This window comes from Sesamum indicum, linkage group LG1, assembly GCF_000512975.1.
Source record: "Sesamum indicum cultivar Zhongzhi No. 13 linkage group LG1, S_indicum_v1.0, whole genome shotgun sequence".
NCBI classification, from domain to species: domain Eukaryota; kingdom Viridiplantae; phylum Streptophyta; class Magnoliopsida; order Lamiales; family Pedaliaceae; genus Sesamum; species Sesamum indicum.
This window is the reverse complement of record NC_026145.1, coordinates 15664065-15682560: the sequence shown is the minus strand read 5'-3', so window position 1 is coordinate 15682560 and position 18496 is coordinate 15664065. Positions and strand designations below refer to the sequence as shown.

Genomic DNA, 18496 nt, shown 5'->3' with positions numbered 1-18496 from the left:
AGTCAGTCGTGGAATTCGCTTCTTACCTGTTGACACTAAAACGGCGGAAAAAATCCATTTTTTCCCTGTCTTCCCTGTCATCCACAATGACTGAAACAACACAAAATATATCCATCTCTTCCCTGTCGACCAAAATGCGTATACTCAACAGTCATAAAAGAGAAAGCAACAGATACAAGAACATACAGGAAAGGGATGGCAAAAGAAAACAAACGGACGAGTAAAAGACTGACATCTTTTCTGAGAAAACAAAATGAATTTAGGTTCTAGTGGATGAAAAAATATAATACTAATGAAGTTCGATAGCCCATTTCTCCCCTTGATTCTGATCATAACTAGGAATCTTTTAGGAGAAGAAATGGAGATGGCTACCCTTTGTACATATTCTAGTTAGCACTAAACTGCAGTAGTAAACCTACAACCAATTAACATGCTTAGTCGAGCACCCACCACAGAATAATACTGGGATGCAGCCCAGTGGATTTCCAGCAATGCAGAGAGTTCCCAGAACACTGCACTTGTCGATCAGGTGGCAAGATTCCTTCTAGTTGCTTCCATTTTTAATAAAAGGTCCTTGATATCTGTTTCCATCCTCATTTTCATATTGAAATATTCCTGATATGCTCGTTCAAGAGCCTGGAGCTCTTCTACCTTCTGTTTTCTCATCTCCTCAGCTTCGGCCAAACGCAGTTTGCTGATCCTGCTCGTGTATTCTTCTTCAATCCTTTCATTTTTTGTGACTGAAATTCGCTTCAGAGCTTCCGACTCCCTTCTTGCATCATCAGCACGTGCTTGAAACATCATTGCCTCTGCCTGTTTGATTCTCACAATGCTCTCCAATTCGTCAAATATAGGTTCTTTTGGAGAATTTTTGTGGAGATCCATGTTCATTGTGTATTTATCATTCCTATTGCTATCAAAGCCAGGAAGTAAATTGACAGAATTTTCCAAGCGCAGAGCCTTATCTGGATAAACAGACTTCAACCACCCAGCTCCTTGGCTGGACCCAGGGATGCCACTAGCGCCTTCTTGGATTTTGGTTGGCAACTCCTTTCTCGATTCAATTGGTATGTTTACGGGCCTGTCTGAATTCGTTTCTGTAACAAAAGGAAATGATTTAAGCAGATCAACTAGAACAGAAGACAAGCAAAACTATATTCAGGTACAAAATGGATACGGAAAAATCCAATATCTGGGATAACTTGAGAAACTTCTATGATCAGGCGTTCCTTAATAGTATCAGTACCAATAGTCAAAAACCTAGGTCCATATGTTAAGACTCCAGTTTGGGATCAATACTAAAGCACCAAACTTAATTGGGGAGAAAACACCAATTAACCTTATTATCCAACCCAAATGACACTTAGTCCTATTCATAATCTACAGACCTTTGAGTTTATAAGAACAGCTCAAATAACTCAATATTTAAGGAAATATTTTTCTTTTCTATATTTTACCTTGGTATCAATTACATATACGCTAAGCGAAAAAACAGTTCTCTATGGAACAAGATTTTACACAGATTCTTCATTTCTTAAACTTAAGCTTCATAATTCATTTTCATTCCAGAGTTTCTTTCAGAGATAACAAGCTCATCAAACAGGTAATATCCAAATTAGTACCATGCATATCAAATTTTACACAAGTAGAGCTCAAACTATTGGAAAATTATGTCAAATTACATTCAGTGACCGTTCTTGATTGTTAGAAAATAACATATATATTTAATTATCTTGAAACTAAAATATAAAACATTATAAAAACTAAATTGGAAGAAAAATGACTGGAGAACTGACATCAAAATTTCACATATATAGCTCAAAGTGAAGTGTAAAACAAACTGAACTAAGTCTACATCAAATAACTAGTGCAATTAAACAGGCTGCAAAAATTGTAAAGTAAATGTTTTCCCTGGCAGATAGTTCTTTTGAACTGTTAATGGATAATAGAACAGAGATACGATGAACTTTTTGTCAGAACTTAAATGCACGTTAGGACATAAGTAATAAAAAAGAACCTTAGGTGACTTTCTTTTTGCTTAATGACTTCCAGTTTTTTTAAAACAGGCCAAAAAATCAATAAGATCAGACTATGTGGAAACAAGTGGTGCAATGCTCATGGATGGATGCCTTTTCTAACAATAATCTGAAATTTCACTGCTTTAACCTATGAATGGCTCTCTGGGTTCCAGGACCAACAGTAACAGACCTAATTCCAAAATATGACATCCGAAGGGCCCGAAGCAGGATTGACAAGAGATCATAGAACAAACAGAATAAGAAACAGAACTCTGAAGTTTCTTTTCCCCGCAGCAGAAGGCAAGACAATTAGATTATGACAGTTTGCCCCACTGAAAATATATCAATGTAGTAAATATTAGGCTTAAAATTCCATCAAAACTCATGGAGGATGAATGTCTAGAAACACTAAAGCAAACATATTTGAGGTTGGTCACCAGAATTTTTCGCAGATTCTGACTTGAACATACTGGAACTAAGGAAAGGGCAAAGGCAAATGACTCAACTGTGAGTAACCAATGAAAGATACCAGTTTCAGTTTCAGTTTCAGTTGACAGAACTACATTGATGAGTATTTCTATGGCTCAACATCATCTAAGCTTCAAATTTAGAGCTAAGTATGTTATTCGAAACAAAATCCAACAGAGAGGGAAAAAGGTTCCAAGAGTTTCGAGCCGAACACAATTCACCTTTTATAGGCCATAACATATATTTTCTGTATGCAAGTTAAAAAATGTCTGAAGGGAGTTGATATATGCAGTCAATGTGCTTATATCAGCTAAAATGTTGCAGAATAAAATAACAGAGAGATCAATCTTACCGGTGAAAAAACTGAGTATATGATTCTGCACCTCCTTAAGATCTGCCCTATTTGCCAATTTGGACAGCATCCGGACAGCGATTTCATGCAGCTGTTTCCCTCTTACATCCTCACTGGCAGAGAATATTCTTCTTACATATTCTAGTTCTCTAGAAAGGTTTTCGGCTGTCCATTCTTTCACGAAATTCTGGAAAACTTCCTTTATAAAACCGAACATCTCAGAAGGATGATCACAGGCAACACAATAGAACTGCATTTCTGTAGTGCCTTGAGCACCTGTTGCACTACGTCCGTTTCTGATATGAGATTCTCGTAACCCACAATCTGCATGGCACCAATGTAGACATACATCACAACCCACCCAACTACATGTGTTAGATGCATTGTCAAACTTTGAACATACAAGACACATGCAATCCCGGCAAAAGTCACTCCGCTTTGCACATATTTTGCAGTCACATTCATCCACAGGCAGGAGACTCTTGCAATTGAGATTTCTACATCTCATATTCAGAAATATCTCTGCCAACTCGGAAGATGAGATATCATATTTCTGCCGTACAAATTCTCGAAGTCCTGTTTTCAAAGCCACCAAAATTTCCAGTTGAGTACGATGTGCATTCAGCAGCATATCCAGGGAAACATCAGGCCTTTTCTGTAATGCTTTCTGCAAAGCAATCAGCTGCCACTGCTTACCCGGATTTGAAATGATGTCGTGGACAAAATCTTTCACACATGCCACTTGTTTTCCAGTCATGTCGTTAAACCTCCGAGCCATTGTATGTAGAGGTTCAGAAACTATCATGGTAACTATTGACTCAGCAAAGTCAGTTCCAACCACCAATTCTTGCTCCTTTCCATCTGGGTCATTGCTTTTCTGTAAACTACCACTATCTTTCTCTGTCATTAAATGCTTCCGATCTTTGGAATATTCTGGTCCGTTGTCATAAGTGCCAAAACCTTGTGCTCCAGCTAAATGTTTACTGAAACTTAATTGCCTCTCAAGTCCAATCGGTAGTTTGGAGCTCCCCCCTGCAACTTTCAGATGTGGTACAGTAGAGTTGCCTTGAAATAACTGAGATTGCTGATGCAAGCCATTTTCTCGTGATGACATTCCTTGATAAGCTGGATTCTCTTTACTTTTATTCTCCTCCGACGACAAAGCTTTCCAATCCACCCCCTGAAACAGCGGCTTACTACCGACAGATTGCTCGTAATCATGCACATTATGAGTCAGGGAACAGCTAGGGTTGTGAGTGAACTGCTGAGAACCAGAAAAAGACATAGAAGCTGTAAATCCTTCAGAATTTGTCCGAAATGAGCTAGCGAATGACTGAACACTTCTGGCACGGCTAGGAGAACCAGGAGTTTGTCCTCTGTTCTGAGAACCGATAGGCAATAAAACATTTGGCAAGCTAAGGGAAAGTTCAAGGGCCAACTTATCATCTTTAGGCCGGTTGTGCATCAATTGCTCAACTTTCTCAGGCTTCTTAATCGGATCCGTTGAGAGAAATTGAAACCCCCTGGTACTTGGCCCTTCCATTTCAAAGACTCCATTTGTTTCAAGGTCCCTTGATTTGTTTTCAACCTCCATATTAGTTTCTGTGAAATGAATACTTTCGGAGGGCGATAGAGCAATACTTTTGCCCTTATCCTTCAAAGTCTGGGAAGTTTTCTCCATAGAAGGTTCATTTCGAGCTGTTATTTCCATATTTCCAGTTAAGATGGTATCATCTGCCTTCACTTCAACATTCATACCTTCATTTCCCATTTGGTCCTCTAAAGATGATAATTTCTCATCATATGTGCTGTCGGCATCCTCCTCCACCAAACACCCTTCTCTTCTGCCCTCCATTACATTGTTTCCACCTTCTTTTTCTCCTTCCGTATCAATTTCATCTTTAGTTTTGCCAGCCCCTTGGAATGATGTACCCTGGCGATCAGGGAAGTAATCATTTTTGTTCAGAATATTTTCGACATCCTTAGATGAACCACCTTCTGCTTGCTCACTACAGTTGCCCATTTTACTCGCATCCCCATTTTCCACAGACAACAAACTCACTTTTTCCTGCTCAACTTTGCTCTCAACTTGGTATTCATTGTTGAGCTCCTCTTGAGAGGAGTTCAATTCAACAGCAGCTTTATCTTCAACAACTGGCTTAGCCAAAGGCGCATTGGATTGTGGATCAGGTTCCAATTCCCCTTCTTCTCGTTCACTGCTGGGGCCACCACTCTCCACTGGCATATCTTCAGATTTCTTTCCTTCGACACTCTTGGACCGCTCACTTCCAGAGTCCTTAGACCAAGCTGGAGATTTTGCATCTCGAGGTCCCTGTGGGGACTTTGCCTTCCCAATTTCCTTCGCTTCCATTCTACTTCCTCTGCTTGCCTCATTGACATTCCTCACCCCATCATCACCATCTTTCCCGCCTCCAAACCTCCGCCATGATGTAGCAAAACCATCCCTCTTTGGCCTATCTCTCTCTGACCTAAACCCCTTTGGAAAATCTCTCCTAGGTCCAGAAAAGCTCTCAGAACGATGCATCTGATCCATTCCATAGCCAGTCCTTGGCGAAGAGCTCACAATCCCCCTGTCATTCCCATCTCTATGCCGATCATAACTCTTTCTCCTATCATAATTCTCCAAATCATAATCCGATCGCTTCCGAACCAACCTTGAACTCTCCCTATCATCTTCTAACCGGTCATACCTGGATGTTGATGAAGATAAAACCTTTCTCCCGCTGTCAGAAGACTTGTAATACGAGCTTCTATGCAAAGAAGACGAGGAGCGCTGCAATCCAGAGTCCTCATCCCTTCTTCCCCAATCTTTCACGACACTCTTGTCCCCGTACGAGTGAAGATCATCACTTGACCTCAATCTCTTCATAATTTCCACCCCCAAAATCAATTACTACAAATACTCCGCATCACCAAACCAAATTATAACATACACATATTTTTTTTTCTCAAAAACACCACACAGAGAAGTTCTACAGTAATACAACAATACTAAGTTAATAAAAACCTACAGATCAAACGCAAAACACCAAATCAACCACTAAACCTACCAATTAACTGTGCTGAACCAAACATTAGGCATCAGATGTGTTGAACTTATAAAAATAGAATCAAACACAAAACAAGAAGCACCAGCTCAAGTTCACAGTCTTAAGCTTTCCTGAAACCCTCGCTTTGCCAGTTGGGAACAAAAGTCGAAGCTCCAGGTATACCTACACCCAGATTCGAAGACCCTTTTCAGAGAAACACCGGATACACGTGGTAGAAAGGTTCGCCGGCGAGATAAACCGCCATACATGTAGAGCTCTCTTGTGTGTGTGGGTTGGAGTGGTGGAGAGATTTGTTTCTGTTCAGTCAACGGAAAATTTTTAACTAGTGGGGCTGGGGTTGGGGGATAGAGAGAAGGAATACTTGAATACGCAAAGTGCGCATAGCGCACCGGTCAATGCTTTGGGAAGTGTAAAGAGTAATGGGGTGCGTAATGCGCCTCATGTGCAGTTTAGACTAATATGATTAGTCAACTTAGGTTTGAAAAAGTTAAAGCTAACCATTTGAGTGGTCTTCCCACGTCACCATTTCCATTGTGAACTAAATTTAGGCATTTTTCATTTTCTTATTTTTTCTTTTTAAATATTTGAAAATTATTTTAATCAAAATATAGTAATTATTTTTGGCTTATTTGTATATTTTTTGTTATTTTCAACCCCTTAATATTGACTTAAATCTTTAATTAAAATAAATTATATTTTTTCTAATAATCAAATTATACAAATTATTTATAATTTTATTTAATTTTTGACAAAATATTTATATACTCACATAATGTTTACTATAAGTCTTATTAATTAGACAAAGGCACAAAAATGTGGTCATTATTTTTATTTCAAGTGCAATAAATATATACAAAATTTAGTAGCACAAGATGCAATTACCAACTATTATTAGTTAGGCAACCAACTGTGTCAAAAGTTATGGTACATATATATATTGAGACTAATACTATTGATGCCAGTTGGAATTTTCAAAATAAATTAAATTATTTGATACTCGTCTCAAAATTAATAAATAGAAAATTTGAAGTGATTAATTTAGAGGGAGAGAGAGAGATGTGGGGTTTCTGACTCGTTGAAGCCTTTGAATTGACGCATCAGAATTGCCTTCTTTGACTCTTGTTCTTTTCCAATCCAATCATAGATCAACCACACGTTTGCACCCAACACCAAATTCCAATTCTGCCCTCCATTATTTGTTCTTTTCCCTAAGTTTGGGCCTTCCACTTCAAAGTTAAAAGCCCAAGAAGACTAATAGGGCTTTCATCTCAGCATTGGGCTTTCTTTTAGTATTATTCGGAATGAAGAAAACTAATACAATACAATCGACAAGCTCCATTTAAGCTCATACTTAAATACATTTAATATCCGTATTTATACACACACACACACACACAAGTCTTAAAATTAAAGTAAATTAGAATACACTGAATTGTATAATTTGTAAAAGAATATGATTATAAACAAGTTGAGTCGTATTGAGCGCATTATTATTTAAATTTGTTTGGATTTTTATCAAGTCCTAAAAATTGTATTTGAGCGTGACTTAATTAATAATTTAAATATATTCTTATATTTTTTATAATTAAATTAAGTCCATATTGAATTAGAAAATTTATTAAATAAAAAATTAAGTTAAAATTTAATGAGTTAAATTAATCAAATGAGATTTTACGAATCCATCTCAAATCCAATATTTGATGCCCCGTAAATATTCAGAAATTTTTGCTATTGATTTTGTAAAAAAATGAAAACAAAGAAAGCTTTGGGATATTGGGAACACAGCTCCAAAGTGTAACCTATGAATGGTGACAGTGCAAACTATGCCGCCCCTTTGTTTCTGCTGATGCTTTGGTAGCCAAAAGGATTAAGCAGTGGTGAACACGCTACGGTCTTAACTTCTTCCGCCAATACACTTCTTCTAAGCTTGGATCTCAATCCACAAGATTAAGATTTTTTCTTTCCTGTTCCTTTTTCAAAGTTCTCAGTCATCCGACCTGATTTCAGTATAAGGATACACATTTTGCGGCACTCATTGGGTTTTGATTCTGTTTTTGAGTGGGAGCAATATATGATCAGTCGATTATTGGGGCACAACCCTTTTCCTCGATTCGAACTTTGAATAAGATAGCTGTGTGAACGATGGCAGCCATAGCAATACTGGATCTACTGAGGAGAAATCCCAACTTTGGTGGTCAAACGTTTAATTCGAGAAGCCTATTCACTACCAAACTCGTCGGCGCTTCAACTGCCGGCGCTTCTTTCGCCATTGCAGCTCCTTTTGCATTCGGCGCTTTATTCGGGTATGTTGGTCTTCCTATGTTTGTTTTCTTGTAATATTCGTTGCTTCTGGAGTTATGAAGAGGAAGGGTTATCATATGCAGCAAATTAGATTGTAGATTTGTGGCTAAAGATTGTCTCTTGTTTGTACTTTGTTTATCCTGGAATGATGAAGAGGCATCGGTTTTTTCTCCTAGCCTATGTTGTTGGACGAAGCTTAAGTGGAATGAGGGAGACGCTAAAGATAGTCTATGTTGTTGGACGGAGCTTAAGTGAAATGAGGGAGAAGCTAGAGATAGTCTATGTTGTTGGACGGAGCTTAAGTGGAATTTTGTTCGTATGTGGAGAAAGGGACCAGAACAAAGCTTCATTCTTTTAGTTATACTTAGTAGTTAAAACTATTTGAATTAGTGACTGATGGAGTAGAGAGATAATTTGTTGCAGCTGCCTGCGATAATGAGTTTTGAGATTTAGAGGGAGTAGAGTGTAGTTGAAATTATGATGTCTGCTGCTTTGCTAGCAGTTGCTGTTATTAGCAGCAGATTTGTTGGAGATTTATGCTATTCTTATTATTCCCGTCTTTAGTTAATTCGATAGGTTCTAACCTCTGTCATGCTAGAATGTGTTTCCCTGCCAGGGTGTGTAGGAGTAGGGTCCTCCATTATGGGAAGACCACAGTAACAAATGGATAGTTGTAGAAGAATCTTGGTATCCATTGATTTCCCTGTGGCACATTTATGGAAGAAAAGGATTAGTCGGAACGGAATAAGTTTGCTGATAAAATGGAAAAAAGAATGATATTCAATTGACATGAGATATATCCTTTTCTTATGATTGGACTAAGAAAGAATGAAATTCTCAAGCTTACCAAGATTCCATGTACATTGTTGAAGACATAGTGTATTCCAGTGGAATCAAAACTGTGAACATTACTTGGTCGTCATTACTACGTTCTCCATTAATACTAGTGCAGCTAAAAGAGAGTACAGAAAGGGGCAGCTTCCGTGATGACTATGCAACCAGTTCCCTATGTAAATAAATGTGTTCATCTATTCTGATCAAAATTTAATCTGGAATCTGCTTATGTTAGGGAGTGTTTCATCTTTATCAACTAACTTTTGAGTACCAAAACATATTATGGGGTGAAGAAGGTTGGTGGCTTGTGGACCTTGTGGTTTGAAGGCTATGGTGGAGGTGACCTGGTGATGGTGGCAGACTGGTTGCAGTGGTTATTATGAGAGGGAGAATATGAAGAAAATTAGTGTATTCCATCTCCTTTCTTTAAAAACCTCTTGGTGTTGGCCAAGTAAGGGAAACCACGGGGATATGTGCATTCTCCTACAAATTAGTGTTGCTAAGTTATTTGATGCCAACTATATAATAGAGTGGACTTAAGAGTACTGATTTGTTTTATCTATTTCAACCTCTAAAAGAGACCACCATAGATCAAAGACTTTCTTCCAATTCTTATTTGTATGTATTGGGAGTGTGGATCTGGGATTATTGACTTTTTTCATCAATATGATTAGCTGAATTTAGATACTCATTGTAAGAAGGAACTGATTAGGTGGGTGGGTTTTGTTTATGAATCTGGTGAAAAATATTGTTCTTCCCTAAACGATAAAGTGCAAACAAAAAGGACTGCTAAGTGAACTTGATACATCTCGCTATAATCTGATGATAATACTAATGTACATATGAATATGGCTGTCTAGAAATGGCGTGACACAAGTTGCATACTGCGATGCCGGAGCAGCTCTAGATGAAGATTTCATTTCTAGTATACAGACTGCATCTGGAAATATATTTCAGAATGATGCGCTGAAATACAGTACCAAGCAGTATGATATTCAGTTGAAACCCCTGTTCTCTGCATTTCACTGGAAAACTCTGGCATTGACATCGCTGAGGTCTTTTTTGTTATTCTATTTGCCTCTTCTGGAGCCCCACGCACGCATGGAAGACGACGATGATGATTTTCTACAGGAAATTCCTGAAGAAAAGCATTTAGATTTAGTTGATCCATTCAAGAAATCAGTGAAACAAATAGTTCGTGAGGTAACACTTTCTTTTCCTTCAAGAACTTCTGGTACCTTTTTTTCTTCATGGGTTCTTTCAGACATATACTTGGATGACAAACTGATAGCTGACTCTTCAATCTTCAAAGAATTCATGCTTGGTAAATTTTATATAAAAATGTCCTACCAAGTTATTGATCAGAACCATCCATATCATGAAGCCCTCTTTCTGACACAAAAAATGCAACTTCAAGTGAAGTAGCTTTAACAAAATCTAATTGTTTTGGCTGTTGAACTTCCTGCTAGCTTTAGTTTAAAATATATCTAGTCTATTAGCATCAATTCGACGGCTTGGTTACTTGGCTAGTATTAACCTTATACTACTGTCTATACTCAGACCAGCGTAGTCACCACAAGACGCATTCTTGAAAGACTTGCAGTTCATTATGTTTCACAACGCATGGCCTGGAAACTCCTCAAAGGTACTCTTCACTTGTTAATCCCCCAATGTCACACTTTTTACGTTCTTGATCAGCCTGATATTATCTATCACCTGTGGCAGATGTTCCCAAGTCGGCCACTCGCAAAGCAGCAAGGGGGATGCCGACCTTAACATACATCTTCTGTGTCAGCAGAACCACTTTCAGAGGTCATATAATTAAGTTTCTTCATACTTCCATTTCTTTTGCTGGCTCTTTTTGGTTAAACCCGAACTTGCTGATACATGCTTTTGGTACCAACAGGACATTTTCTCGGAGTTTTAGCATCATGGGTTGTACAAGTTGGCACTGATATCTACCGGTTCTTTACATCTATCTCTAAATCCAAACAAGACAATGATACAGTTGACACAGCAGAACAACTTCAGATTCTTGGAAATAAGGTTTACGGTGCCACTGTTCGTTGTGGCGCTTCTCTTGTTTTTGCTTCTATAGGAGCTGGGATCGGAGCAACACTAATCCGTCCTTCGGCTGGTCAATGGATTGGTATGACTTCCATATCAATCTTGCACTAAACAAAATCTATAATGAACAGTTTATGCTCAGATCTAAATGCATTCTTCTTTTTTTGCAGGATGTGCAGTTGGGGATTTAGCAGGACCAGTTATAGTTGCGTTTTGTTTTGAGAAACTCCACACGGACCTCTATTGTTAATTCTTCCCCGAATAAGGATGCACGTCTCTTTATCGCTTGGTATAAATTCGCAGGAGGTTCGCCTATCGAACAAGAGGGTTGCTCCTGCAGTAACATAAAAGTTGTGTTTCTCAATCTTAATGTTCTATCTGACATGTTGGATTGGCTTTTGCCTACTTTGGTGTTGGGGTTGGACATACAAAAAAAAAGGTAGGTAGTAGCTTCTTGGGCTTACTTGCAACAACCTCTGAGTTGATGGGGACTCCATCTTTGAATTTTCAAGTTCAAATGGTAAACTGTCAGATGTTGAAACGGAGGCCGTTTCTTCCACCCTAATTTAGAACTTAAAAGAGAGAAGGATAATTCATGAATAGGCATGATTGAGATATGCTTTGAATTTAATTCCTTTAGTTTGATTTAATTGCTCATTCATTCATAACTCTAGCAAACTTTAAATATTTTTTGTAATCAAATCATTAGGAATTGGTGAATTTCACATGCAAGAAATGTGTTTAGAGGTTTATACATAATATTATATTTGTAATTTCAGATATGTTTTCAGTATTCAAACATTATTCTATACAATTGAAACTTGAAAAAGAAGGGTAAAATTAAAATTATCAATATTTTTTAAATTTAATGGTTGTTCAACATATAATTTAATTCGTTAGTTTTTGTTAGATTGTGTTTTTTTTTAAACTAATAAAAATGCTTTTGTTAATTATAAATTATAAATTTATTACTTTTTAAATGTTAATTTTTTTTAGATTTTTATCTTTTTTTTAACTAACAAAATATTTTTGTGGATTATAAATTATAAATTTATTATTTTTTAAATGTTAATATTTTTTTCATTCAAGTTGTCCAATTTTTATTTTTTTAAATAAAAAATATAATAAGATTAAAGTTGTTGAATTTTAAGCCTTATATAAGGATTATATAATTTTATCAAACATTAGGGAGTGTCGGTAATTTTTCAAATAACCATGAATTATAACATAATTATACTAAATTTTGAAAAATTTGTTCTAATTTATCTTTAAAGAAAAATAGAGGGGACGATTACAAACATGCTATTGGATCTAGTATGTGAAAATTGTGTTTTAATACCTTGTTTTTTCTTCTTCTTTTTCCCTAGTAAATTTCTTTCATAGTTTTTTAGATTTAACTTAATTATAAATACAACTTTGTTAGATTAAAAATTAAAATAATTATATTTGATGTTTGTTTCAGTTTACATACAACTCTATTGGATATGATTCAGACAAATTCTACATGTCATATTCAAAAGATACACTTCAAATTTTTTAAATTGTAACTTGACCTTTTCGATTAAAGTGCCCTTTCACCTTAAACTAAGTAATATGTTTTGTTCTTATAATCTAAATTTTCAAATAATTTATTATTTATTGTTTTCTTAATCTTATATTCAATTAAAATCAATTAACATGAAAGTAAAACAGTGGTACAAAACCAAGCAAGCATGGAAATAAACGTAAATTAGATAACATATTCAGTTCAATAAAATATAGATATGGAAATGGCGTCAGCTGTTCATTCAGATTTGAAACGTTTGTCGATTTGTAGTAAAATTTTTTAACCTCCAGATCACAAAAAAGACATAATAATGATCAAAGTGAGCGGTTGTTGCGGATTGGTAATAGTAAACATAGTAAAAACTGTCGTTATCTGACATTTTTACCTGTAATAGCCTCATGGAATTCAGTATGACGACAAAAGATCTTCGCTGTTATCTTGTTTCATGCCTATCTCCATGGATTCATTCGTCACGTACTCCACGCCCATTTCTTGCTGATCTTCCGCGCTTTTTTCCTTCACTTTAGCAGTTTTTACACGGTGATTTTTGTTTATCCTTTTGCCAGCTTAAATGGAGTCAGGAAGCATGCACGATGAAGTTACCAACACCAGCCCTTTGCTCTCGAGATCAAGGCCGGAGAGTGGTGGCGGAGAGGGGCGGAGCAGTGCTGATTCCGCCACCGCCGTTCTTGTGCTAAGCACCTTTGTGGCGGTCTCAGGGTCCTATGTTTTTGGTTGTGCTGTAAGTGCTGGGGCTGGATATAGCTACGCATATTGAGTTCCCTTTCATATGTTTGACTTGTTTTCTCTCTCAGTATTGAATTTTTATGGCTTCTGAGGGCATCCAATAATGATTACGGAAGGCCCTTTTTTTCATTGATGGTACAGTCACCATTTTTATTGGAAAATTCGTGGTGTATATATATATGTAGGTGGGATACTCATCACCTGCTCAGTCTGGTATTCTGGATGATCTTGGTTTAACGTTGGCAGAGGTGAGTGTGATAGTTATTGGAATTTGGAAGAGTTAGAGTTTCAGTTTTACAATTAAAAGTTTTAGTATTCTTGTGTTGTTTTGTTCTGTCATGAAGATGAGAGCAGGCTGTGGGATTTAAGTTGGACTATTCACTATATATCAAGAATTCTGAAAAACGGGTTGATCCCCTTCGGAAGGAGATCTATGGAGGAACTTGAGTTTAAGCTACATAGATTAATGTAGACGAGCAAATAATTAGTATACAGAAGGAGTTGGAAATAAGTTTGAAAATTCCCCAACGATTAATTTCGAAATCATTTGATAAGACAAACCTAATGGTAATAAGAAATTGGGAATTTTTGTGGTAAACCGCATATGCATTCAGTCATACTACTCGATGTGAAGTCGTAGTTTTTAGTGCTCGGGTTCGTTGGAATTCATTTGAGTTGATTATGGTTTTTCTGCATATAATAGTAACATATTGCTGTCGGTTCTCTTTCAGTTGTATGGATTTCTCATGTTCCCCTTTAGATTGGGGGATCACTGCTGCATTTAGTTTCCCTGCACTAGCTAGTGTTATGAGTTATAACAAGAAATATACCCTGATACGGCAAAAGAGTATCATAGCATCGTGTAGGCCAAGGTTGTCTCGTAAACACGTCTTGACGTAATGAAACAGATAGTCAATCTAACTGAATCTAAGGTAAAAGTTAGAATCAGTTCAGAATTGAAAATTATGTTTGTTTTCTGATATTCATGGAGTTGATATTTTAGTTTCATAGAATATATCTTATTTTCGGCCTCTTTCATTTGTATTCCACTTCGCAGTATTCATTGTTTGGGTCAATATCAACCATTGGGGCTATGATAGGAGCAGTAGTGAGCGGAAAGATAGCAGATCTCTTGGGAAGGAGAGGAGTGAGACCTCATCTATCTCCACTCTGCTTGAATCTTCTTATAAAATTTCAGCTCCAGCAGTCTTATGTTTCTGGTTTTCTCATGCAACAAATAATGAAATAATGCAGGCAATGGGGTTCGCGGAGTTGTTTAACATTGTTGGATGGATCTCAATCGCCTTTTCCAAGGTATTTACCTCTGATTCTTTGCTCATGCTTTTGTATGCTGAATGGAGAAAGACCGCATTTTTCATTTTCGTATGATGTTTCGTGATGGGTGGAAGGATAGTCTTGACGTGAAAACAGGAGACGAAAATTTCAATATCATAAACAAGTCTCCATAAGCAATGCGGAGCTGACACAATCATATTTGAAAACCAGTACCTAGGAAATGCAGAGATAGACAACAACAGACATGAAGGATATATAAGTGCTAATTGTGATTAAGTTAGTTGCCCCTAAATTTTGTTGGTGGTTTTGATGTCAAATGAGTTTTCTACTGTTACTAATCTGTGTGTACTGTTTTGATGTGATGTCTTAAGTGCATCATTATGTGATAGGTTCAAAACTTGTACATAATTCCTTCATACAAGTTGAGCAGATGATTCCTAGACGTATAACAACATCTACTGCAAATTGCAGATTTCCTTTGACTCTTCTTTTTGTTCCTTCTTTATCAGCTTCCGCTTATTTAGCCTTGTCTTATTGGCTGTCAACAGAACGCTTGGTGGCTTGATACGGGGAGGCTGTCAACGGGATTCGGAATCGGACTTCTATCGTATGTGGTATGTAAGGTTCCGCTCCAATTGTCTTTCCATATTGTAATCTTCCAAAGGTTCTTAGCCTTATAATTCAATAGGTACCCGTATATATAGCAGAAATCACGCCTAAGAATCTTCGAGGAGTGTTTACCGCTGTAAACCAGGTAAAGAGGGAACATCACCCTCAAATTTCAAGTTACAAAGCCATTCTGTAAGTATAGATATTGAGAAAAAGTGCTTGTGATGCTTTAGTTGATGATATGCTTTGGTGCCTCCGTAATGTATCTTGTCGGTAATCTCATCACCTGGCGCATCTTGGCTTTAATAGGTAACTTCGTTTCCATCGGCAAAAGACTTTGTTATATTCAAGATTGGGCTGAAGAGAAACAGCTTTTGCCTTCATTTTCAGGAACTATTCCATGTTTAATCCAGCTTGTGGGACTCTTCTTCATTCCCGAGTCTCCTAGATGGCTGGTATAATAGGTTTATCAAGAACTTAGTCAAAGTTTGTTAAGAGGGACCGGTCCAAGAATGCTTTTGATAAGTTGTCCGTATATACAGGCGAAGATCGGTCAGTGGGATGGCAGTGAAGCATCTTTGGTACGTCTTAGGGGGAAGAACGCAAATATTTTCGAAGAGGCAGCTGAAATCAGAGTAAATATTTTTGACTTTATTCACATTGACGCACATACTTAGATAATCTCCTTTGTATTCTAATCACTTGACTTGGATCAAACATATACAAGTTGCTGATGATCTACGCTGTACAGGACTATACAAGAACTCTAGAACAACTCAAAGACTCCCGATTGATCGACTTATTCCAAAGAAAATATGCTCACTCACTTATAGTAAGGTTCTAATTAGTTCTTGTTTGAATATTATAAACTGATTTATCACATGAGAATGTATCCAGACATATGTCCTGTTCATTTAGGTGGGAGTCGGGTTGATGGTGCTACAACAATTTGGAGGAGTCAATGCAATTGCGTACTATGCAAGTGCTATATTTTCCTCAGCAGGTAAACTAAAGAACGACTAACGTTCACTCATAGACCGGCAATAGAAAATATGCTAACCACTGAATTGCAACAGGTTTTTCCTATAGAGTTGGAACAACAGCAATGGTCATTGTCCAGGTAAATAAAGTCCAAGAATTCTTTTACCCCATTGTTAGGTTCAGCGCTCCTCACGTCTCCTAGACATTCCCATTTTCCAGGTTCCTTTGACTATTATAGGAACGCTCTTGATGGATAAATCCGGCAGACGTCCACTGCTATTGGTAGATGCTTGTACATTGCCTTCATAAATTTGTCTATCTCTATAAACATAACACGGTCTTGCACTGCTTGCAGGTTTCTGTGGCGGGAACTTGCTTGGGATGCTTTCTGATCGGATTATCATACCTATTACAGGTTATAAGCTTATAACGAAACCACTCTCCTCTAGTAGTTCGATTCTGGCACTTGATTACCACTGTCCATCTCACAAGTGCAGGACCTCAAGCTTTGGGATTCCAGTCCCTCTCTAGCTCTTGTCGGTGTCTTGGTAATGCAAACATCATTTTTTTCGCACAAAACGCTAACAAACTTTTACAGGACAGCTCCATCCATAACGAAGAAACTGAAGCTAATACAAAATCTTTTCTTGCACAGGTATTCACAGGTTCTTTCTCCTTAGGCATGGGGGGCATTCCCTGGGTCATAATGTCCGAGGTAAAGAACATCATGCCCTTCTCCTTAACAACGCACTATCGGAAGCTCAATATTTACTCTTCATATCATCGTTATTTCAGATCTTCCCGATAAACGTGAAAGGTTTAGCCGGAAGCCTGGTGACGGTCGTCAACTGGTTCGGTTCTTGGATTATCACGTATTCGTTTAACTTCCTTGCACAGTGGAGCTCTGCAGGTGGTTTTCTGCGCAGTTTATCCTACATTTAACGCTAATTTACATTTACGCCTAATCTTGAAACTCGGAATTTTGAACTAAGGAAGTTTCTGTTTTGTTTCATGTCAGGCACTTTTTTCATCTTTGCAACTGTATGTGGTCTGACTATCATCTTCACCATAAGGCTGGTTCCAGAGACGAAGGGCCGCACGTTAGAGGAAATACAGGCATCCATGATCTCGTTCGGGGCAGCAAGGTAGTGTTGTTATTCAGCAAACACTGCCCAGATTCAGTAGTCTGTGCTGAACTTCAGCTAGAATGAGACACAATTAGGGTGCAACTGCAACATTATGACAATTAATTGGTCTGCCTGCACTATGTTATTAAGGTTGCAGGGTAGCGTATAAGTACTTTAATCTCGATCATGTGTATGGACTAAACTACCCTCATATCAAAAAACGAACCACAATATATATATATATATACATATATTCTTTTATTTCTTTCCTTTCCATTATATTATGTTCTTAATCCCCAAAAATTTCACGAAACATTCGTCGAATTCTGATAATAATCGCATCTACTCATTTAACTTTTAAAAAAATCACAAAAAGATATTTATAACCAAAAAGTTACCTTTATTATGTCAAATTAATGTTATACATATAATTATTTAAGTGCTAAGTGAATTTTTATTTTATCTTTTACAAACATTGGTGTGCCACAACCACTAATTCGGTATTATTTCTATAGACTATAGGTACTCCAAATATAATTTAAAATTATAAATTCAAACGCAATAATCATTCTATTTTAAAACTATTCATTCCAAAATTTAGTATATAATAACTCGATTATACAGTGATCCAATCCTAAACAGATTCAAAATTTGCCAAGAGTGGATTTATTAAGGTTTAATTAGGTTTCAAAATCAGCCAAAACCTACCCCCAAAAAAGTACCCAAAACCTTTATAGCACCTACAGAAATAGTACCAAATATTTGTACATTCTTCAATATATATTTGAAACCCATACACTATGATTGTTTTCATTTCCAATTTATTTTCGAAACAAGTCAAAACATACTCAATATTTGCCATCATTCAAAAACACCTTATTTAGGTGTTTTTAACTGTTTTAGCATAAAAACATACATATATATACACATATATACATAAATATATATAAAAAAGGCATGATTTGACAATGAATAGTAATTTTTGTCTCCCAAAATACAACATTAAACATATAATACTTATTTTAAATTATCTCCAAAGACATGATTTGACAATGAATAGTAATTTTTGTCTCCCAAAA

General features: G+C 36.9%; 3 protein-coding genes across 4 annotated transcripts; 2 read left to right on the top strand and 1 right to left on the bottom strand.

Moving 5' to 3' along the window:
* LOC105169234 (protein OBERON 4) lies at nt 214–6288 on the bottom strand. Its single transcript, XM_011089598.2, has 2 exons — nt 2839–6288; nt 214–1097 (listed from the first exon to the last, which is right to left on the bottom strand). Exons 1-2 carry the CDS (start codon nt 5726–5728, stop codon nt 526–528), a joined length of 3462 nt encoding a protein of 1153 aa, XP_011087900.1. The 5' UTR covers nt 5729–6288; the 3' UTR covers nt 214–525.
* Nucleotides 7648–11740, top strand: LOC105169226. Its single transcript, XM_011089586.2, has 6 exons — nt 7648–8212; nt 9905–10247; nt 10605–10689; nt 10770–10856; nt 10951–11193; nt 11282–11740. Exons 1-6 carry the CDS (start codon nt 8052–8054, stop codon nt 11359–11361), a joined length of 999 nt encoding a protein of 332 aa, XP_011087888.1. The 5' UTR covers nt 7648–8051; the 3' UTR covers nt 11362–11740.
* Nucleotides 13086–17666, top strand: LOC105169215 (sugar transporter ERD6-like 5). 2 transcript variants are annotated; one of them, XM_011089575.2, is made up of 19 exons: nt 13113–13131; nt 13224–13399; nt 13590–13652; nt 14462–14551; nt 14659–14718; nt 15249–15314; nt 15389–15454; nt 15543–15618; nt 15700–15764; nt 15852–15944; nt 16061–16141; nt 16228–16312; nt 16386–16429; nt 16510–16572; nt 16646–16705; nt 16788–16838; nt 16946–17005; nt 17086–17200; nt 17309–17666. In XM_011089575.2, the coding sequence occupies exons 2-19, from the start codon at nt 13229–13231 to the stop codon at nt 17437–17439; spliced, it is 1440 nt and encodes a 479-aa protein (XP_011087877.1). In that variant the 5' UTR covers nt 13113–13131; nt 13224–13228; the 3' UTR covers nt 17440–17666. The 2 variants fall into 2 exon arrangements, with proteins under 2 accessions (XP_011087867.1, XP_011087877.1); XM_011089565.2 differs by having other exon boundaries at nt 13086–13399.